This window comes from Peromyscus maniculatus, chromosome 20 (assembly GCF_049852395.1).
Source record: "Peromyscus maniculatus bairdii isolate BWxNUB_F1_BW_parent chromosome 20, HU_Pman_BW_mat_3.1, whole genome shotgun sequence".
Classification (NCBI taxonomy): Eukaryota; Metazoa; Chordata; class Mammalia; order Rodentia; family Cricetidae; genus Peromyscus; species Peromyscus maniculatus.
Genome location: NC_134871.1, coordinates 23,609,826 through 23,632,377, shown reverse-complemented (window position 1 = coordinate 23,632,377; position 22,552 = coordinate 23,609,826). Strand labels below are relative to the sequence as shown.

Here is a 22,552-nt window from a genome sequence, read left to right as displayed (position 1 = left end):
ACCGTGTTTGGGTTTAACCTTTTGTGCAGTGTGTGCTTCTAAAAACAGAACTTGATTTCTGCCCATCCCATCCTGTCATTCTTAACGGAGAAAAACCACACAATTGAAAATAGGTTTCATGTGGCTCTGGTGCTTATGATTAGTATAAGGTGCTGTTTTTAAAATGAAAAATGGTAAATATATTCATGAAAATATATTTTTAAGTAAAATAAATTTTAACAGTATGCAGTATGCCTATACTTAGGAGGCTGAGGTAGAAGAATGGTTGAGTTTGAAGTCAGCCTGGGCAATATAGTAAGACTGTCTCAAATAAATTAATTAAAATTGAGGGTTCTGCCTGGCTGGGATGTAGCTTAGTGGCAGAGCCCTCGCATAGTGTGAGTAAGGTCCTGGGATGTATTGGACAGCTTCTCTCCCTCCCTCCCTCCCTCCCTCCCTCCCTCCCTCCCTCCCTCCCTCCCTCCCTCCTTCCCTCCCTCCCTCCCTCTCTCCCTCCCTCCCTCCCTCTCTCCCTGTTCTTCCTGTTCTTTGGCTCCTCCTATAGAACCATTTAAATCTATAAGAATGAGCACTGCAGCATTTTTTGCAATTGGAACAGTTGGTTACTTAGGGAAGTAACCTAAGGATGCTGCAATAGGGGCTGGTTGAGTGAGGTAGAACTCACAAAGGAGCAAGCCTTGGAAAGCAGAGCTCTGTCTGCTGGTGTGCGTGGGGCTCCTAGGCATATTGATTGGCACAAAAAACAAGATACAATGCAATCTGTGCAATACTTTTATACTTGAACACTTACTATAGTATTTGAAAATGTATGCTTTAAACAACAGTATGATTTTACTTTTTATGAAATTTCTACATTTTCACATCTTACTAATATTTGTTTTGTGGCAGCCAAACAAATTTTAATATCATGTGCACTGGTGCAGAAGGACTAGAAAATAAGAGTTTGATTAGTTTTTAGTTTTTCCTTTTTATGCAGATGAGTGTTTGCCAGCATGTGTGGATATGGCCACATGCACGCTCGGTGCCACAGAGGACAGGAGAGGGCGCTGGAGCAGAGCTGTGGATGGTCGTGACCACCACGTGGTGCTGGGACCTGAGCCTGAGTCCTCTGCAAGGGCAGCCGGTGCTCCCAGCCGCTGAGCCTTCAGTGCTCCCGCTGCTGAGCCTTCAGTGCTCCCGCTGCTGAGCCGCCAGTGCTCCCGCTGCTGAGCCGTCAGTGCTCCCGCTGCTGAGCCTTCAGTGCTCCCGCTGCTGAGCCGTCAGTGCTCCCGCTGCTGAGCCTTCAGTGCTCCCGCTGCTGAGCCGTCAGTGCTCCCAGCCGCTGAGCCGTCAGTGCTCCCAGCCGCTGAGCCGTCAGTGCTCCCAGCCGCTGAGCCGTCAGTGCTCCCAGCCGCTGAGCCGTCAGTGCTCCCAGCCGCTGAGCCGTCAGTGCTCCCAGCCGCTGAGCCGTCAGTGCTCCCAGCCGCTGAGCCGTCAGTGCTCCCAGCCGCTGAGCCGTCCCTCCGGCCCCTAAATATGTCTTAAACGTAGACATAGTGAAGGGAAATAGTTAAACACTTACAGACAAATATTTTAGCAGTTATGAGAGGCCACTCTACCAATAGGAGAGGGAAAGGTCAAGAGGTCATGCAAAGATTCTGAAAATCGTAAGTATTTTTCTCTGTGAGAGCCATATTTTGATATACATATAAGTTCCTTGTTCAGAACTTCATAAAAATGTATTGAACTTAAAACGTTGTTCCTTATATTATTTATTCAAACCTTTTGCAGTAAAACAGACTGAAGATTTATAATTTGCTCCAACTTTACTTTGACAATGCAGACTTTTCTTTACATTTTAAATATGTTATTATTTATTTTGTTTTTGTAGGCAAACACAGAAGCTCGACCAGAATTGGCTTTATTTATGATCAAATACCTGATGACATTAATTGTTGGCATCTCTGCGGTCTTCTGGGTTGGAAGTAAAAAGACATGCGCAGAGTGGGCCGGGTTCTTCAAACGGAACCGCAAGCGAGAGTAAGTGCGGCTGTCCATCCTAAGATCGGTTTAAAGTAAACAAACAAAATACCCATGTTTTTTACCTAAAGTCATAACAGTTCAAAACATTGATATTCTGTAATATCAATACTTACTTAGGAGTAGATAGTTCATTTTGGTTCTTTATATATATTGTGTATAATGTGCTGTAGATTTTTTTATTTCCCACTGATTTTATTATCACACTCTTTGTGTTACAGACTTCATAACTATAGATGGACAAGTGGGGCCTACCTGTAGCCCCCACACTTGGTGGCTAGAGGCAGGAAGGTGGCAAATTTGAGGCTCATTGGGATAGCAAGACCCTGTCTCCAAAATATTTTAATTCAGAACTATATGCTTTTCCACTAATAATTTTTGAAAACTGAAAATTTCATTTAACTGGGCTTTATTATTTTCATGTTATCAGTGTGTATCTCATATTTATGTATCCATACTAACTTTACTATAACTTGTCAACTTTAATGTTAGAAGACAGGGTCATTGATTATACTGTGCCCTCTTTCTTCTGGCTTACCCCCATGTTCAGCAAATTTGTGTGATACAAATACAGTCAGTCTCATTGGGATGATTGTATTTCCTTGCCTTCAGTCTTTGGTTTTTGACTGTTTAATTTCTCACCAGTGTGCTGCTTCTCTTAGCAAAAGCAAAGAAGGTGTTTGCGCGAAAGATTTCAGGATCTAGGAATCCCAGATTTTATAAATGCTACAGACCGGACAGAGCTTCTAACTAAGGCGTCTGTCTGTAACACTTGAGATGGCCTGAGCAAATTCTCCCCTGGCTTTCCTTCCCCGCAGCCCCATCAGCGAAAGCCGGAGAGTGCTGCAGGAGTCCTGTGAGTTTTTCCTGAAGCACAATTCCAAAGTGAAACACAAGCAGAAGCACTACAAGCCAGGGTCACATAAGCTGAAGGTCATTTCCAAGTCCATGGGGACCAGCACAGGCGTGACGGCAGACCACGGCACCTCTGCTGTGGCGATCGCTGACCACGACTACTTAGGACAGGAAACTTCCACAGAAGTCCAGACCTCCCCTGAAGCATCTGTGAAGGAGGTGAGAGCAGACAGAGCAAACCCGCCCAGAGCAAAGGACCGGGACTGTGGAGAACCTGTTTCCCCCGCAGCGTCCAGCTCCAAGCTCTCCGGGGAGCAGAGCGACAGGAACGGCCGAGCCGGCAGTGGGAAGGAGAAAAGCAGTGTGTCGGAGGGGGCTCCGAGTGAAGGAAGGTGAGGTCAGCTGTGCTTCTGAGTTGGTGTGATTCGAAATAGAGCCTTACCCATTTTTTATTGGCACGTACTGCATCTGGGACAAAAGCATTTTATGATGAGATACCTTTACTTTTAATTCAAGGAAGTTTGGTTTCAACCAATAAATATGCTACTGAATAGTTCAATTCTTAGCTTTAAGAAGAGTCTTAATGTAGGAGTTCAAGTTGGAAAGTGATATTCATTTCTTATGATAATTGTTACGAGTTATTTGACATTAGGTAAGTGTTTAAAGTACATCTGAAGTACAGGCCAAACTATCATCATACATCATAGCTGAGCATAGTGGTACATGCCTGTAATCCCAGTGCTGGGAAGTTGGAGTTACAAGGGTCATGAATTTGAGGCCAACCCAGGTTACACACAAGCAAGTTCAAGGCCAGCCTGGGCTATAATAGTAGCAAGAAAGAAACATCTCGAGGAAACAAAACACATTATTTCACTCTGTATCTAAGGTGCTGTTTTATACAAAGATAATCATAAGTTTTTAGCTTCTGAATATGAAAAAATATGGTGGATTTTTCCCAATGGACAAAAGTAACCAAAGCACAGGATTGGTTATGGTTTTTGTTTTTGTTTTTTCTCAGAATGTTGACAGCTAACTACAGCAAGACCTTAAGGTTGTCCTAAGCCCTCTCAGACAGGTCTGAATATACTTTGTGTTCCCATAATGCTTCCGTGTACCCGGCTGTAGCTAGCTAGATGCTTTATCCTCCATGGGATTGGAGCTGAGGTCTTGGTCATCATTGTATTCCTAAACTCTTAGGCTGTGTTTTAATACTGCTAAGGAATCACTAAGCTGGGAGCAGGAATCTGCCCGAGGAGTTGTGTTCCCTGTGAGATACATTGTGCTCCGCCGTACAGGACAGCACTGAGTAAAGTTTCTGAAGTCAGCAAAGGTTGTATCTGAGAAAAGGTGTTTGTAATTTGAAGTGTTACCCAAAAGCTTTAGTGGATTGTCTTCTGATAGAGGTCAGAGCTGCTTGGGGGTAAATGAGCCACAGTTAGGAGGAGGATTGACATCCTCTTGTGCTTCCACATATATACGTGTCAACTTTCTTTTTTTCTAGGGTGAGTCCGAAGAGTGACATCACTGAAACTGGCCTAGTGAAGTGCAGCAATCTGCAGGTCCCCAGTTCTTCAGAACCAGGCAGCCTCAAAGGTTCCACATCTCTGCTTGTTCACTCGGCTTCTGCAGGTAGAAAAGAGCAGGGTGCTGCCGGGCGTTCAGACACTTGAAGAGACTTTTATCTCGTTACCCTGAAGTCAGTTCTTATTACACTGGAGATGACAATGCCTTTGTCTTTTTAAAAAAACCACTGCCAGAGCAGCTCAGTGGTAGAGCATTCACCCGGAATACTTAAGGACCTGGGTTCATCTCCCAGCCCTGCAAAAAGAAAAATCACGGTTACATTCTTCTTTTGCACTTAAACCAGCTTTGTCTACTGTCTAGTTGTTTGTTTGTTTGTTCGTTTGTTTGAGACAGGGCTTCTCTTTGTATCCCTGGCTGTCCTGGAGCTCACTCTGTAGACCAGGCTGGCCTCGAACTCACCGAGATCTGCCTGCCTTGCTGGGATTAAAGGTGTGCGCCAGCACCACTGGCTGTTTGTCTACTGTTATACTGGGGGAGGGGGGGCTGATTTCAAGAGTAATGCAATGCATTCATACCTGAAAAACCAAAAATATCCAGGTTAATAACATTTTCAAACTGTAGGCGGTGGGGAGGGCATTAGAGGAATCTTCCTTCTATTTATGAAGATTCTTTCTTTAAAGTATTTTAAGATATTTTATGCTGTTTCATTCTTTTGATATAAACCAGGATTTTTCTGAAGTATTTAAAAGTTATCATTGAACCTTTATGTGTGTATATGTATATATATATATACATATATATATGAAAACACACTTATATGCATTTGAACTTTTGCTATTATGGTAGCTGTTACACTGAATTTTTAAGAAACTTGTAAAACAGCATTCTTTGTTTGTTTGTTTGTTTTGTTTTTCGAGACAGGGTTTCTCTGTGTAGCTTTGCGCCTTTCCTGGATCTCACTCTGTAGACCAGGCTGGCCTTGAACTCACAGAGATCCACCTGCCTCTGCCTCCCGAGTGCTGGGATTAAAGGCGTGCGCCACCACCAATAAACACTAGGTATTACACTGAGAGGTTTGTAAGAAGCATTTACCTTTCAAAGCCCCTCCACAGTACCTTACCTGTGAGTTTTGTGAGTGTTGACATGTGAAGAGTTTCACAGGTCTCTGTGGAGATGCTGTGGAGATTGTGTCCTCCTTGTTGTCCTGCCTCCTGCTGTCTGTCTCTGACTGGCAAGCTTTCACTTGTAAATTTTTTTTTTTTTTCTGGAGCTGAGGACCAAACCCAAGGCCTTGCGACTCTACCACTGAGCTAAATCCCCAACCCCTCACTTGTAAATCTTTATAAATTACACAAAGCTATTGAGTTCCTTTTTTTTAAGGTTTTATGACCACTCAAGATTGAATTATGGCCATTTATAGTTGCTCATACTTTTCTATTTTATTATTTTTTATCTTTTTGAGACAGGGTCTTGCTATGTAGCTCTATCCAACTGTCCTGGAACTCAGTATGTAGACCAGGCTGGCCTTAAACTCACAGAGTGCCACCTACCTCTGTCTCCCGAGTGCTGGGATTAAAGACTTGAGCCACCACACCCAGATTTCATTCTTTTTTAAAATTTAAACTTAAATTTTTATACTACTACAGACACATTGTATTGTATCTTTCTCAGATGCTATGCAAAATTCATGTCCGCAACTGAACTTGCAAAAGAAAGTTCTAGCAATAGTAGTGAAACATAATGTGGTTTGAACAACACACTTGAAAATAATAAGGAATTTCCTTAGTTTTGTTTCTCATTAAGTATTATTTCCTGAGCAACATTTTCTTGGGTGCTTTGGGCCTGTCAGACCTTCTGCTAAAGTTTAAATTAAAATTATGTACTGTATGGAAAATGTTGTAAATACTAACTTTTCCACATTTGTAAACTTTGTACACAAGAACTTTGTGTGATCTTTTCATCAATAAAATTTTCTTTGTACAAAGTATTGTGTTTTGTGTTGAGATGTATAGTACTGACACAGGAAATCGTGTAATTCTTTCAGGTTAATGATGGCATAACTAATAAACCAGAAGTTCCTTTTTAACTGAGGAAGGGTATTTGCTTTCTGTCACAGTTTCTTGCAGCAGGCTTTCTTTTGGGCCACCAACCAGCTCCCAAATCATGACACAGAGACTTCTTATTAGTTTTGAATGCTTGGCCTTAGTTTAGGCTTGTTTTGGGATAGCTTTTTAAACTTAAATTCATCTATGTTTGGCCTCAGGGCTTTTTACTTTTCTTTCATTCTGTATGTCCTACTCCCTGGCTGGCCCCAGGCATCTCCCTCTCTTTCTCCCTCTTTTTCTCTCTCTTGAGCCTCTATTTCTCCTCCTCCTTATTCTCTCTGCCCGCCAGCCCCGCCTATCCCTCTACTGCCTAGCTATTGTTATTCAGCTTTTTATTAGACCAATACCGTGCCTTAGGCAGACAAAGCAACACATACTTACACTGCTAAACAAATGCAGCATAAACAAATGTAAAGCATCTTTACATAGTTCAAGTAATAGTCCACATTTCCCCCTTTTCTCTAAAAAGGAAGGTTTTAACTTAACAGTAAAATTATATACAGTAAACAGTTATCAAGTAAGAATTATATTTATAATATTCAGTCCCTTTGCATTTGGCAAATTTGGAAAAAGCACTCTATTATCTATCCTATCTTGATGAACCAAAGCGCTGTACTTAGTTTACGTCCTATCATAACTAATGAGAACTGTAACTATGACTATGCAGTCTTCACCTCCGTCGAAGACCCCAGAAGGATATAATATTACCCGAGTAAACAGGAAGTGAAGAACAAGCAGTTTCCAAAACTATAGAAACAACAGAGACAACGGCTGCCTGGACAGTCACCCCGATTCCTCTGCAATGTCGGGCATCCATCTTTGGCCTGCAGGCCTAGAATATCCAGCAGACTTTTCTGTGAAGTAGGAATTTTGAAGGACTGTCCTACCTTTTTTTTTTTTTTAAGTTCAGCAGTCACTTTGTGTCCTGCATGTCCAGTTTGTACAGCAACTGTCAGTGGTCAAGGAAGAGCAGTTGCTTGCCCAAATGACTAGTTTTGCCGCAATGAAAGCAAACCCCTTGTGGAGGTTCTTCAATACCCATCTTCCTTTCATGAATTAGATTGATTTTACCAGGAGCAGACGTATCTCACTGTCAAAAAGTCCTATGTTAACAAAACATTTTAAATGCCATATTCTGTAGGTCTTTGAAGCATTTGAAGATTACCTATCTAAAGCGTATCTGTTTAACCTTGAAAACATACCTAATATGACTACAAGTTTGATTATTAGAGATGACTGACTACTACCTGCATTTCTTAATTACATTATATTTTTTAATGAGTTGCATAAGCACAATACCCCAAATAACTTTGTATCAATATACCAAAATGTCTTAAACAAGAGTAGAAACTTATATAGAGTATGTTCTAACAAAAATGACCTTAAATTTGTATCAATATACAAAAATCCGTACCAATGTAAAATATTTGAGGTTAATAATTGTCTTTTTATCCTATATTCTTATATCCTCACTAAATGATGACAAACATCCACAACCCACCAAATGACCAAAAACCACTCACCCCACCTCTTGAGAATGTGGATCTTGTGTTCTATAGACTGCTTCCTGTTGTCTGAGGGTGATGGCATCTCCAGGGGACTCTGAGAAAATGGAGATAATGATCAAGTCCTGAGAGAACTAGTGGTAACATTTGTTGTCCGGTCTCAGAACTGTTTCCATGCAGAGGGATCAGTATATATGGCACCTGACTTGTAGTTTTTCTTGGTTTATTTCTTTATGTCTGTAGGTTTTCAGGAGGACTTCCATGTTCAAATCTGATCTCTATTACCTTGAAGGAATCTACAGGTTTTTATTTCCTGTGGAAACAAAAGTATAAACTCGGCAGGGCAGGAGTGGTCTCAGGAGGCAGTGCCAGGCAGATCTCTGTGAGTTTGAGGCCCATCTGGGCTATAGATCGAGTTCCAGGAAAAGTGCAAAGCTATACAGAGAAACCCTGTCTCAAAAAACAAAGAGAGAGAGAAAGAGAGAGAGTCAAAAGTATAAACTCTTCCCCAACACAATACATTTTCTGAATTCCATTTTAAAGTTAAGGCATTCTTAAAGTATCTAGGCTGGTTTAATTTAGCAGTTCCTGTTACAATTCCATGTCTTTCAGCAGCTGTTGTTCACTCATCAGCACTCAAAAAATTCCAAGCCAACACACCACCATACAGGATCCAGACTCCCTGTGTGTTTTCCACCTTTACCTGGCTTTTTCCCTTTATGTTACTTTACTCTCTCTTTAAAGACTTTATTATTTTTAAACTATTTTTTCTATGACTGTCTATACCCATTTTCTTTTCTTTCTTAAGCCTACACACATTTTTATTCAAATTTATTTGAAATGCATTGGTGTGAAAGTGTCAGATCCCCTGGAACTGGAGTTACAGACAGTTGTGAGCTACCATGTGGGTGCTGGGAATAAAACCTGGGTCCTCTGGAAGAGCAGCCAGTGCTCTTAACCACTGAGCCATCTCTCCAGCCCTGTCTACACACATTTTTAAACACTTTGTAACCTGTTTAGATTATTTTTTTTCCATCTGGACCTGCCTTTATTACCGTCTCTAGACTTTTCTGACACTGTAAACCAAACCTTAAATTGCTAAGCCATAACTAGGCCCTCCACCATGGCTTTGCTGGCTGCCCCCCCCTCCCCCGTCCATCAGAGCTGAGCCTTAAGCCCTTGAACCATTTAACTGGCAGCTGTGTTTAACCATCCCAGCTCTAGGAAGCCAATGCCCCACTGTGGCAGGGGTCTTTCCTTAGCTTGTTGTTTCTACTTGGCATGCCCCCTACCCAAGTGCTGGCTGTATGCAGAGCCTCTCAAAGGAGCCCTATCCATTTTGGGATTTTGTTTTTTTGTTTTGTTTTCAGCTTTCTCAGGCCCTAAGTGAAATTTGGGCCACATGTTGGAATGCTAAATGTAGCTAGCTTTCTTTTGGGCTACTGACCAGCTCTCAAATAATGACACAGAGGCTTATTATTAGTTATGAATGCTTGGCCTTAGTTTAGGCTTATTTTGGGCTAGCTTTATTAACTAAATTAACCTGTTTCTCTTCATCTATGTTTTTCCTTGGGTCTTTTTACCTTTCTTTCATTAGGTAAGTCCTACTCTGTGTCTGGCTGGATGGTGGCTGCCTGATTGACTGGCCTTGGGCTCCTCCCTCTCTTTCAACCTTGTTCTCTCCATCTCTCTTCTCTCTGCCCACCAGCCCCACCTATCCCTCTGCTGCCTAGCTATTGGCCATTTAGCTTTTTATTAGACCAATCAGGTGCCTTAAACAGCCAAGGTGAAACAAATGCAACACATCTTTACATCTTAAATGCAACATAAACAAATGTAACACATCTTTACATTGTTAAACAAATGTATCAAAAATAAATGTAACACATCTTTGCCTAAAGTAATATTCCACAACAGTTCCTTTCCAAAGTATAAATTATGTAGCTATGTTTTCTATAACATGTTAGAGCCAATGGGAGACCTGCTAGGTAAGACAAAGGGAACCAGGACCCCATGTGTCTGTTTCCAAGAGTGGATTGGGTCATTTGAACAAACCTCCTCAGTAAATCGATGCAGTGAAGCAATATTGCTTTCCAGATACTGGAAAGCTGATGGAGTAGTGAGGAAATGTCAGGGTAAGATCTGGGAGGAGGGGAATTCCCTTCCCCAGCCCGTGTTTGCAGCTTCTTTTGTCTGGGGCAATTAGCTGATAAGAAGTGTTGCTGAGAAGTGGACATGTTATGGAAAAAGCCTCAGAGACTGAAGTTGTGACAAGGAGAAAAGGGACAGTACCTGCCATAAATTTAGGATTGTGACCTCAACAGGCTGAAAACAACTACTTCACGCTCTCTGGTTAGGAGAGAAAAAACTCAGACTCTGACACTAGATTAAGGTAGTTCTGCCTGAGGAACCCACACATAACAGACAGAAGCAGATGAAAACCCTTTGGAGGAAGAGAGTTATTGTTGGACTCCATGAATTTGTTTGTTTTGAGACAGGTTCGCTGGCCTAAGGTGGCCTACATAGAAAGCACCATGTACTCCAGGCTAGCCTCCGGATTGCAGTCCTGCCTATACCTCCTGAATGCTGGGATTACAGGCCCACGCCACCATGCTTGGCCTTACACAACCCCTTTTTAGCAATAGTGTCTAGGGGACTGGAGAGATTGTTCAGCAGTTTGGAGCCTTTGTTCTTTGAGGGACCTGGGTTCAGTTCCAGCACCCACAACCATTCCTAACTCAGTTCCAGGAGATCTGATGCTGCTTTCTGTCCTCTATGGGCACCTGGTGTGCAGGTGGTACATAGACATACAGGCAAAACATACACATAAAGTACATAAGTGGAAACATGTTTAAAGAGTGTCTATTAGGCCAGGTGTGGTGGCACATGTTTTTAATCCCAGCACTCTGTGAGTTCAAGTTCAGCCAGACCTATGTAGAGAGACCCTATCTCAAAAAGTCAAAAAAAGTGTCTATTCTATAATAAATGAGGCACGACTGACCAAAATAAATCCATTTTTTAAAACAATAATCTATCTAAAAATTTTTTCAAAAAACTAATGATGGGTGTAAAGTGTTACTACATGTATTTTTCTATCAATGTTAGTTAACATTAAACTAGCCGCCATGGTTAGTAAGCCTCCAAATCTTAGAAGTACAAGTCTTACCTGTACCTAGCAGGTACAGATGTCTTGGTATTATTCAGCCCTGCCCTTGACCACAGCCATCCGTGGCTGCATCACCTTTCCCTTGGAGGGATACACACTTCCATCACTATTCCATTCACCAGAATGTGGGCACAAATTCAGACCCGGCAGCCAGAGGGGCCGAGGAATGTATTCGGGGACGCTCGCTTGTCAGGAGAAACAGGCTTGGCAAGCCGCCAGCTGCTGTGGACCAACCTTTGTACACTGGAAATATGTATTGCTCTCATTGTTAATAAAAAGCTGATTGGCCGATAGCTGGTCAGGAAGAGATTGGGTAAGAGCCAGACACAGAGAATGCTAGGAAGAGGAAGGGTGGAGTCTGGAGTCACCAGCAGACCCTGAGAGAAGCAAGATGGGCGTGTCATACTGAGAAAAGGTACCAGTCATGTGGCAAAGCATAAATAAAAAGTATGGGTTAATTTAAATGTAAGAGTTAGCTAGTAACAAGCCTGAGCTATTGGCTGAGTATTTACAATTAATATTAAGTTTCTGAGTGGTTATTTGGGAGCAGCTGTGGCACAGGAAAACTCTGTCTACAACCAGCCAACATTTCAAAAGGGTAATTCGATGTGTTTGATAAGTCTACTAATGTAATGATATCCTTCAGTTCTTTTAATAGCCTTCCTTGGTCACAATATATCATTTAATATATAACTGAATTTGAATGTTATTGATTTATTTAAAGTAAACTATATACACATACACATATTGGCTTATTACTTATAAATAGTCAGCTTGAATTTTAAAGACATTCATTGTGAATACTTTGAAGAAATATCTAAACTATTATTTAATTTGAAAGAAAACAGGTGTGTGTGTGTGTGTGTGTGTGTGTGTGTGTGTGTGTGTGTGTGTGTTTTATGAAGTCAGTCTTTAATTTGAAAAGGGCCCAGTAACTTAGAAGTAACAATTTATAAGACTTACATAGTATTTTGAAACTGGGGAGATGGCTCTGCGGTGAAAAGTACTGGTTGACTCTCCAGAGGACCCAGGTTGGGTTCCCAGAACCCATGGGATGGCTCACAACCATCCCAGGGCAGATCTGACACCTTTTTAGCCTCCACAGGTATCAGGGATACATATGGTGCACAGACATACATACAGACCAAATACCCATATGCATAAAATAAATAGATAAAATTTTAAATGTAATTACATAGCATTTTCAATTAAAGAAATTTGGATTAAAATGCACAAGACCATTGGATTTATATTTGTAGCAATAAAGTTTGCATGAACAGTGTACAACTATACTCACAGGCATCCAAGATAAGGTGATATATTCTCAGAGATCCTCAACAAAACTTACACGGGACAGAATGGCATTTTAAAGGCCCAGGGCACCCTGGGAATCCGTAACTGCTACACTACTCTGAAGAAATCCTACCTAAACTTTCCAGGTAAAACCAGTTTGGAATTCCCAGCCATCATCAAAATCAATTTTCCTGCTGCCTCTGTTCTATCCAGAAATGTGCCCCTGCTGGGTGTGTCCACTCGCTGCCTCTGCAAAGCACGGCGTTGCCAAGGCAACAGTGAGTGGGCACACCCACCCGGAAAGGAAAGATGTAATTTGTAATAACCACACGGAACCCTGCTGCTTCCTTTCTGCTTGGAAAGCATAATCGTCAATAACTCACTGCCCACAGTCGAAGTCAACGATTGTGATTCCAGGTGGCAAAGGCCTTTAGCTGCTGCCACTGGGACCTGTCGTGTGCAGGGGAACCATACTGCCGTTAACTCACCACAGCCATGTGTCCAGAAAGAAGGCGGGGGGGGGGGGGGTGGGGGGGGGTGGGGGGGGGGTGTTAGAAGGCTGGTCCCGGTCCCCCGGAGCCCAGGGCGGTGGGAAGTGGCCCAGTGGAGTTCCTGGGAGTCCTTGCTGGAGGAGGGAGGCCCACTGGGGGCCTCTGCAGAAGAATGGGGGTGTGCGGTGCTCAGTGGGAAGAGGTTGTGGAAACGGCTTGAGTGTGGAGCCAAACCTGAGGTCTTCATTTTCCATCCCCAGAAGAGAAACAGACTAGGAAAAACTTTGAAGAAAGATTTTCTAGTTTTCTACCACAAAAGGAGGTAAGGGTGAACTTACTTAAAGTTTTGATTAAAATGACCTTTTAAGCCGGGCGGTGGTGGCGCACGCCTTTAATCCCAGCACTCGGGAGGCAGAGCCAGGCGGATCACTGTGAGTTCGAGGCCAGCCCGGGCTACCAAGTGAGCTCCAGGAAAGGCGCAAAGCTATGCAGAGAAACCCTGTCTCGAAAAACCAAAAAAAAAAAAAAAAAAAAAAAAAAATGACCTTTTAAAAGTTTTCCAGCCGGTCGGTAGTGGTGCTTTCCTTTAATCCCAGTACTTAGGAGGCAGAGGCGGGCGCATCTCTGTGAGTTCCAGGCCAGCCTGGTCTACAGAGTGAGTTCCAAGACAGCCAGAGAAACCCTGTCTCGAAACAAAACAAAAACAAAATTTTTTCCAAATAAATTATTTCGCAAACATATACTGTAAATGTGCATATGCTTTATGTGTTTCCTACTTATTTCTGACTTACACTGAATTTCAACATACCTATGCAAAGATTCTACTAACCCCCACTCACATATATAATGGAAGCATATTGTTACATACTATTATATATATATATATATATATATATATATATATATATATATATATATATATAAATTTGTTTGTTTATTTTTAGATAGAATCTCATAGGTAGACCTAGCTGGCCTTGAACCTGTAGTAATCCTCCTGCCTCTGCCTCTCCAGTTCTGGAATTACAGGTCTGCACCAGGACAGGCAGCTCAGACTATGATGTAGGTATGTTACGGAAAGAAGTGTGATGTCAGCAGTGACTTAGACACATTTTTCCTAAACTCAGAAGAAAATAAAACACTGTGATGCTCTCACCATAATTTCCCCCAAAGGATTAGCTACTTTGTGAGCTGATTTCCTTAGGGATCTGTCCCAGGGATTCCAGGATTAATTGTTTCCACATCGCAGACTGGACAAGCCTGAGGAGACCCCACTCGAGCTAAGACAGTCACCGCCCCCGCTGGTTCCTGCCTCCTACTTGCCCACTTGAGAATGTTTCGGTCTCTCAGAGTTGATCACTGGCAAACCCTTACTGGTGTTTTGTATCTCCTGTCCCCTCCACCGTTGGGACAGGCTCTCTGGGACAAGGACAGCATGGCATTTCTAATGTCCCCCTTGGCAGGCTCTGGACAAACAGAAAGTAAAGAAGAACAAAACAACAGGCCAGCGTTTCCTCAACCGACAGTCAGCACTGCCTGTCGCCGGCCCTCGGACTCCGGGCGTCACGCGTGCCAGGCTGAAGATGTTTTTAATCTAGCTGGATCAATCAATTTGATCTATCTGGATAGACATCACAGACAGACAAAGGCCGCAGGGACAGTTCCAGCAGCTCACGGGCTCGCCTTCCAAAGCCAGAAGCGTTTAGCCCCAGGCCCTGGGAACCAGAGCCTCTGGTTGCAAGCTTTGAAACCGGGGCTGTTGACTGCACTCAGGGACAGCGTTCCAGCTCCGAGCCCAGAGGGGGGCTGAGGCTCTTGGCCTCCACTTGGGTGTTACAGCCCTGAGGTGGAACTGTTGGGGTTCCCACCCTCTAGGGGCGCTCTAGCTACCTCAGCTACTGTACTCCTGGTTGCTGCTCCCACCCTAGTTCTGAAGAAAGCCCGTGATTTCTTTCCATTCTCCATGCAATCACCTCAGCCCACTCCACACACAATAACAGTGACAAATATGCAAAGTAGAAGCCTTATAGGGAGGGCCTAATGTTAAAACACTGCAAGATGTCCGTGGGGGGTGGGGGGTGCGGTGCTGGGGGGGTGGGCAGGGGTCAGTGTGCCGGCCAGAAGCCTCCCAGACTAACTAACCCCGGAAGAGGGGCAAGCAGCCTGTTTATCCAGCCAGGAGAAGGGTGTGGCACGCTTGTACTTAGATCATAAATCCACCAGTCACAGCCTGCCACATGCCCACTTCCAAGTCCACCAGTCACAGACCTCCAGCTCCTCACACGTGTTTTGCTAGAGAAGCCCTTCTTCATCCCAGACATTGCTGAGGACCGCTATTCTAAACTCAAGAAGAGTCAAGGGTGGGACCTTCTGCAGCCAGGGTAGCCTGGACTGCTGGGAGGTCATAACGGACAGGAAGGTTTCTGTCCACTGTAGACTAAAGCGCTGTAAGCTAGGGCAAGGCCTCCTGAAGCGGAAGTTCGTGTGTTCAGCAACAACTACAGCCGTAGTGTTTCCTGCGGCCCACGTGGAGTTTCCATCCGTGAGATCACTGAGGCAGCAGAGATGCCATGATGACGGGCCAGTCAGCTGCCAGTAGAGGGGCAGCTTGGGCGACATCTGCTACTCAGGGCAGCCAGGCACAGCAGATGCAAGAGAAGGACCTGATGTGTTGATCTAAACGTCAAATTGCCAGGGTCTCCAGCAGCTTAGCCTGCTTATTTGAGGGAAAAGTAATACTGAAGTTCATAATATAGGCCCATTATTATTATTATTATTATTATTATTATTATCATTATCATTATTATTACTCTCACTTGAAACGGGGCCTTGCTGTGTAGCTGAGGCTGACCTTGACGTTTTGGTCCTCCAGCCTTGTCTTCCCAGCTCTGGGGTGACAGACACGGGCCCCCATGCTCTGTTTTTACAGTGCTGCGGACGGGGTCTAGGGATTCACACACGCAAGACAAACGCAGCAGCAGCAGCAGCAGCAGCAGCTGCGTCCTCAGTCTCTAGACTTCCTGGTCATAGTAGCATTCTTGTTTTCTCATAAAAAAAAAAAGAGTTCTTTGAGGATTTCGTGCAGAGTGTTTTGATCATATTTTGTTTTTGGTCCTGTAACTTACTGCTCCAGACCCACCTCTTCCATACCCAGCCAGCTTGGTCTTTTTTCTTTAAATACTCATTAAGTCCTGTGTCTGCTGCCTCCATGTTCTTGTGTGTGTGGCCTTCCACTGGAGCGTGGTTGGCTCACCGGGAGCAACACTCTCAACAAACAAACAAACCAACAAACGGACACCCCCTCTCCTGGCAGCTGTCAGTTTCCAATAGTTCCTGGCTAGGGGGGGAAGGGACTTCTTGCCCACGTCCCATCCCCATGCTGGAATTCGGGCTGGCTTGAGGTTGCCCAGATCCCGCACATGCTGTCACAGCCACTGTGAGTCCATATGTGACTCTGCCCTGTGTGTGCAGAAGACACTGGTTCCTTGTAATCATCGACTGCCTCTGCCTCTTACACTGTCTGCTTTCTCTCGTGCGATGATGCCCGGGCTTTGGGAGAAATGACGTGATCAGTATATATCATGGTTAAGGCCAAACAGTCTACAGTCTCTATTCTCTAAACCTTAGCCAGTTATGGGTCTTTTTGTTAATCACCACCTACTGGTAATAGAATCTTCTCTAATGAAAGTTCACAGATGCATTAATCCACGAGTGTAACCATAAGCCATTAGGGGTCAGTTTAATACTTTATCCTTTAGTAGAATCATAGTAATAGTTTCTTGCCTAGATCCTAGGACCTATCTAGTAACAGATTCTTGGGCTGACAGTGGTGTTGGGTATGGGTTTCATCTTGGGGTGGGACTTAATCCCAGCAGAAAGTGATGTTTGTGTTACCAGTGCACCGACGGGCATGTCTAGCCAGGCCGGTCATTATCGTAGCTTGCAAAGCTCACAGCTGGGTAAGATTGATGATTACTTTTCTCCTCCAGTGTGTGCATAGAGATACCTATTCATCCATGTTCACTGCCTCCCTATTCACAATAGCCAAGAAATGGAATCAGCCTAGATGTCTGTCAACCAACAAATGGATAACGAAAATGTGGTATATTTAAACATCAACATTCTTCTGTTGTTGTTGTTTTGAAATAGTTTCTTACTGTGTGGCCCTAGCTGACCAGGAACTCACTATGTATCCCAGGCTGGCCGTCAACTCACAGAGATCTGCCTGCCTCTCTCTTTCTAGTGCTGGGATTAAAGGCGTGCGCGGCCGCCACCGCCACCACCACCACCACCTGGCTAAACATTAGCATTCTTAACACTATCTTACAGTACCTGATTCCTAGCCAGATACCCTGGAGAGAGCTAGGTCCCTCCACCCTTCTCATGGGTAGGTTTTCTGGACATCGTATGGCCCAGAGGTGGTTTTTTGTTGTTGTTGTTATTGTTGCAGTCCAGGTGCTAAAGGTGAAGCTTGGGGCTTCAAGCATGCTACTCTTGATTGCTCTAACTATCTACACACCCTGCTCCCAAAGGTGTTTTTCTTTTTCTTTCTTCCTTTCTTTCTTTCTTTCTTTCTTTCTTTCTTTCTTTCTTTCTTTCTTTCTTTCTTTCTTTCTTTTTTTCTTTCTTTCTTTCTTTTTTTTTTTTTTGACAGGGTTTCTCTGTGTAGCTTTGCGCCTTTCCTGGAACTCGCTTTGTAAACCAGGCTGGCCTCGAACTCACAGAGATCCACCTGCCTCTGCCTCCCAAGTGCTGGGATTAAAGGTGTGCACCACCACCGCCTGGCTCCCAATGGTGTTTTTCATGAGATGAGGGAACTCCTGGGTTTCGAAGGCCAGACAGAACCTAAATGCTCACAAAATGCTCCAGAGACCAAGTCTCTACTCAACAAGTATACAGTGAGGAGAAAACTGCATTTGTGCATGCAAGAGATAAGAATAGATAAAGAATTGCCAGAGACACTGCAGCCACCACCAGGAGAAGCAGCATGTAAAGACTCTGGTAAGCCACCAGCCACGTGGCAAGGTATAGATTTATAAAAATGGGTTAATTTAAGATAAAAGAACAGTTAACAAGAAGCCTGCCACGGCCATACAGTTTATAAGTGATATAAGCGTCTGAGTGATTATTTTATACATGGATTGTGGGACTGCGGGGCTTGGGGAACCTGGAGAGAAGCCCTCCAGCAACAAATGGCGCCCAACGGCTCGAGTTTCCACCTTAAACCTGAGAATATTTAATAACCAATTCTAAACAGAGCCAAAACCAGGTTCCTGCTTCTTGTCTCATATGAGCAGCTAGACGCCACAAAACGCAGGTTTGAACACTGGCGGGTTCCTGGCATGTGCTTTTGACCGGCAGTATGGCAGGAATGAGGCGTCTGCCAGCGGCACATTAAGCTGTGTGGTAGATTTAGTCTTTACTAATATTTTTTTTTTTAAAAAAAAGAGGTTTCTGGGCTACACACTGCTTTGATAAAAGCTTAGACCCACTATTTCTGAGACTTGATGACTCCCAGAGCTGGCGGAAAACGTACCACCGCCATGTTGGGAAGCTGATGTGGGCGGAGCCAGCAGCCACAGCGCCGTTTCAGTCTTAGAATGGTGCAGTTTAAAGCAATAGGCTCAAGGTAATATAAAACATAAGCCATGTAAAGATGGCTACCACACAGAGAATCTGGATTATGTTCTCTTTGATATTCGTAACTGAAGAAAAACATTTGATTGCAAAAGCTGTTGAGTTATGCCAAAATGTATATTTTAAAGGTACCTTGACTTCAAACTTTGGATTTAAGGATATGTTGCTTTGGAAAAGAGGTTCTGCTTTTGTTTCCACAGAAAGCCAGAGGCTGTGGATTTGTTCCAGATTAAGATACGTCAGGTTTCACCAGCCAAGACCCCCTGAAAGGTCTCCGATGACACCATGGCCCAGATGATCCAACATCCAGAGTGGTTTCAAGGCAACTGGTTCACACAATACAGCCTCACGGACTACCCCATAGGCCTAAAATTTTCTTTGCGTCCCCATAAGATACAGCGCCCCCCCTCCAGCAGGAAGTAGTAAGAGATGCTACGCCCAAATTCCCAAATATACCAAGCTGGCTTTAGAGGTGGAATTGGCTCACTCCCCCTCTAAACCCAGACATATTGCTTTAAAAAAAAATGGTTGCCGGGCGGTGGTGGTGCACGCCTTTAATCCCAGCACTCGGGAGGCAGAGCCAGGCTGATCTCTGTGAGTTTGAGGCCAGCCTGGGCTACCAAGTGAGCTCCAGGAAAAGGCACAAAGCTACGCAGAGAAACCCTGTCTCGAAAAACCAAAAAAAAAAAAAAAAAAAAAAAAAAAAAAAAAAAAATGGTTAAGAGATTCTTGTGTCCCAAATCAGAAGAGCCCTCTGGTGTGGGACAGAGAAAAACCAATATTTTTATTTAAAACAGGTTGATTATAAATGTGATCTCTTTCTAAAAAAGAAAAGGGGATATTATATAGATATATAGGAGGATATAGAGATGATAATATAAAAGGGTAGATTAATGAACCTACTTTTAAAGAAAACTTGTTTAAAATGTCTTACATTGGTATAGATTTTAGTTCATGTTTAAAATGTTTTACATTGGTATAAATTTTAGTTTATTGATACAAACTTGAAGTTAATTTTGTTAAACAATATATATTCTTGTTTGAGGTATTATGTTTATGTAACTCATTTAAAATTGTAATGGATAATTAAAAAATAGATTAATAATTAGTCATCTATGATAATCATATTTGTAGCCATGTTAGTTAAGTCTTCTAGGTATACATAGATATATTTCAGATAGATAGGTAATCTTCAAACACTTCATAGACCTAGAGAATATGGCATTTAAATAACTTAGAATTCTGTTGACGTGAGACACAATTGCTCCTGGCTGCACCAATTTGATCCTGAGAGAATGTTGGGCTTCTAAGACATTTCCATTTGGAAGTTTGTCATCTTGGCACAAAATGGCCTACTGGGCAAAGAACTGCCCTTGCCTTGACGGCTGACAGTACGAATGCAATGCTGTCCTTTCTGGACAAGCGGGACACAAGGAAAGCGACCACTGTACTCTGCCAAGACAGGGTAAGATGGTCTTTCAGAAATCCTGCTTCTAAAAATGGTCTGTCAGATACTCTAGGCCTGTAGCCAATTTAAATGCACCAACAATGCTGAGAAACATTAGGTGACTGTCCAGGCTGCTAGCTGTCTTGGTCTACTTTTGCAAGATTCCCAAAAGTTGCTTGCATCCATCTACCATTTCTCAGGTACCATTATGTTCCTTCTCAGGTCTTTGATGTGGTTGAAAACTAGATAGTTGTAATTTCCTCAGTTATGATAAAAGATAAGTTAGATATAAAACCTTAAACTCACAAATATAAGATAGCTAGGACATCTTCTTTAATATTGTAACTATAATTCTTGCTCGGTAATTGTTTTGTTATATGTAATTTTACCATGTTAAAGTTAAAACCTTCCTTTTTAAAAAAAAAAAAGAAAAAAAAGGGGAAGTGCTGTGGATATTGCTCTATATAAATAAAACACTGATAGCCAGTGACCAGGCAGGAAGTAGGTTGCCAGGCAGGAAGTAGGTGGGACAAGGAGAGAGGAGAATTCTGGGAAGCAGAAGGCTGAGGAGAGAGACACTGCAGCCACCACCAGGAGAAGCAGCATGTAAAGACTCTGGTAAGCCACCAGCCACGTGGCAAGGTATAGATTTATAAAAATGGGTTAATTTAAGATAAAAGAACAGTTAACAAGAAGCCTGCCACGGCCATACAGTTTATAAGTGAAAAAAAAAAAGAAAAAAGAATTGCCAGTTAAAAGAAATGAACAGAAATGTACATCCCTCAATATAAACGCCTCCACGGACAAACTAGTAACTGAGTTACGCTTATAAATAACAGTGTTGTGTGAGCAGTCCCAGTGAATGGTACTTTAAAGTTTACTACGGTTACATAATACAAGTTTAGCAAGCTTCTATTATGTGCTTAATTTGGCACTACTATTAAATCAAGGCACATTGCATGTATCTGTGTATATTTTTGTATGTGTTTATCTAGATGTATGTGAATTGGCTTAATGATATTCATTCTTTTACTATCATTCTAGAATTATTCACCAGATAAAAATATCCTTTCCTCCTCATCCTCCACTTTTCAGAAGACACAGCACATTTCTTTCTGGAACATGACATACAGTTTTATTTATTCATTCTGCATGTGGAGACTAATATAGGAACTATGTGACTGATGTAGTTGATCCTTCCTCCTACTGTGGCTTGGTTTAAAACTTAACATAGATAAGTGACCTGTGTCTCGGGATAAAATGCTTAGAAATACTTGGCATGTCTTAGTCCTCTGCTGAATTCTAAGTTAAATATTTCAAGATGCCTTTGGTCAGCCAAGCCTGACTCTTGGTATGCAGACATGAGCAAATCACTAAGAAAATAATTAAAATCCCATCTTTGGATATGCAGCTTGGAAACCAGAATATCTGTTGAACATATTAACAATGACTCACAGCCACATGAGTTAAATATACTGAAGAATTAAGTATTTAGCTCATAGTTCTGGATGTGCTGAGGTCTAAAATTATTATAACTCCAAAAGAAGGTTGGGATTGAATTAGAGATACTGGACCTGATTCCTAACCCCAAGGCCAGGAATTGGCTAATAATGTACCCTGTTGGGCTCAGACATGAGAGGGACGTCCCTGTCTCCCTCGGCTGCCTGTGTTCCAAGTCTCCCTCAGGCAGGAGGGCAGAAAGGTTTTTGAGGCAGCCCGTGGTGGGACACATTCTCCCTTCTGGTGGAATGTCTAACTGTCTCAGAAAGAAAAGTGTTCTGGTGATGAATTGTGAGGGAAGGGAGATCTTTTGGGGCCCCCAGGAGCCCCACTGTGTCTGGACTTCCTCGTCAGTTGGAGAAGGAGAAAGCTGGTCACGGGGACCCTGTCAGCTTGTCTTAAGTATGTCCTTGTCCCCTTGTACATCACAAAGCCACAGTGCTAGGACTTTGGGGTTCTCTAGGCTTCTACGGCCAAGCCCAACCCTTTAGAAAGGAGTTGATACACATGTTCACCTTAAAATATAAATGTTCATGGGATGTGATCTCAGATGAAAAGCAATCGAGTAGTGCAACTTTACTCGGGGTTACTGACTCATATGATGATTGATGGACTTCAGAAACACTATGCCGAGTGAAGGAAACCTGAAACAACCGTATACACTAAGAATAAGTGGCCTAGAATGAGGTTAGCGATGGTTAGGGTCACAAGGTTGTACTGGTGTTTCTAGCACCTTTCTGTCAAATGTCCAGGTCGATGTCTTCTACTTAAGCCCTATCCAAAGTTCTGACCTAAAGTTAGCCCATCTGTGTCTTCCACCAAAAGGTTTTGTTGACAACCCAGCCTTCGTCGGCCACTCCTGGTCACTGTAGAACCCCAGTGGCTCGCAGTTCTACTCTGGGTGGGAAAGGGATCTTACAAGTTGCTTCTTGATTTGCCTTAGTCTGTCGTGGTTGTCACATTCACTGGTTCAACACTCTATTTCGGTGACTGTGTGACCAGCTTCTGGTCAG

At 43.0% G+C, this 22,552-nt stretch overlaps 1 protein-coding gene and 1 long non-coding RNA gene across 8 annotated transcripts in view; one reads left to right on the top strand and one right to left on the bottom strand.

The window, feature by feature from the left end:
- Fzd6 (frizzled class receptor 6) overlaps positions 1-6,382 on the top strand; it is a 36,228-nt gene extending 29,846 nt beyond the window's left edge. For all 3 annotated transcript variants that reach the window (XM_076555858.1, XM_076555857.1, XM_076555859.1), the window contains 3 exons: positions 1,871-2,019; positions 2,838-3,266; positions 4,376-6,382. In XM_076555858.1, coding sequence (XP_076411973.1) covers positions 1,871-2,019; positions 2,838-3,266; positions 4,376-4,544 — 747 coding nt within the window. In that variant the 3' untranslated portion in view covers positions 4,545-6,382. The remainder of the gene's footprint in view (positions 1-1,870; positions 2,020-2,837; positions 3,267-4,375) is intronic.
- Positions 758-12,981, bottom strand: LOC121824271 (uncharacterized). Of its 5 annotated transcripts, none has more exons than XR_013046367.1 (3): positions 12,956-12,981; positions 8,027-8,458; positions 758-4,692 (listed from the first exon to the last, which is right to left on the bottom strand). It is a non-coding gene; the product is annotated as an uncharacterized LOC121824271 (long non-coding RNA). The 5 variants fall into 5 exon arrangements; XR_013046365.1 differs by lacking the exon at positions 12,956-12,981 and adding an exon at positions 12,472-12,851 and having other exon boundaries at positions 7,391-8,458; XR_013046366.1 differs by having other exon boundaries at positions 762-4,692; positions 12,851-12,970.
- Positions 12,982-22,552: the final 9,571 nt, after the last annotated feature.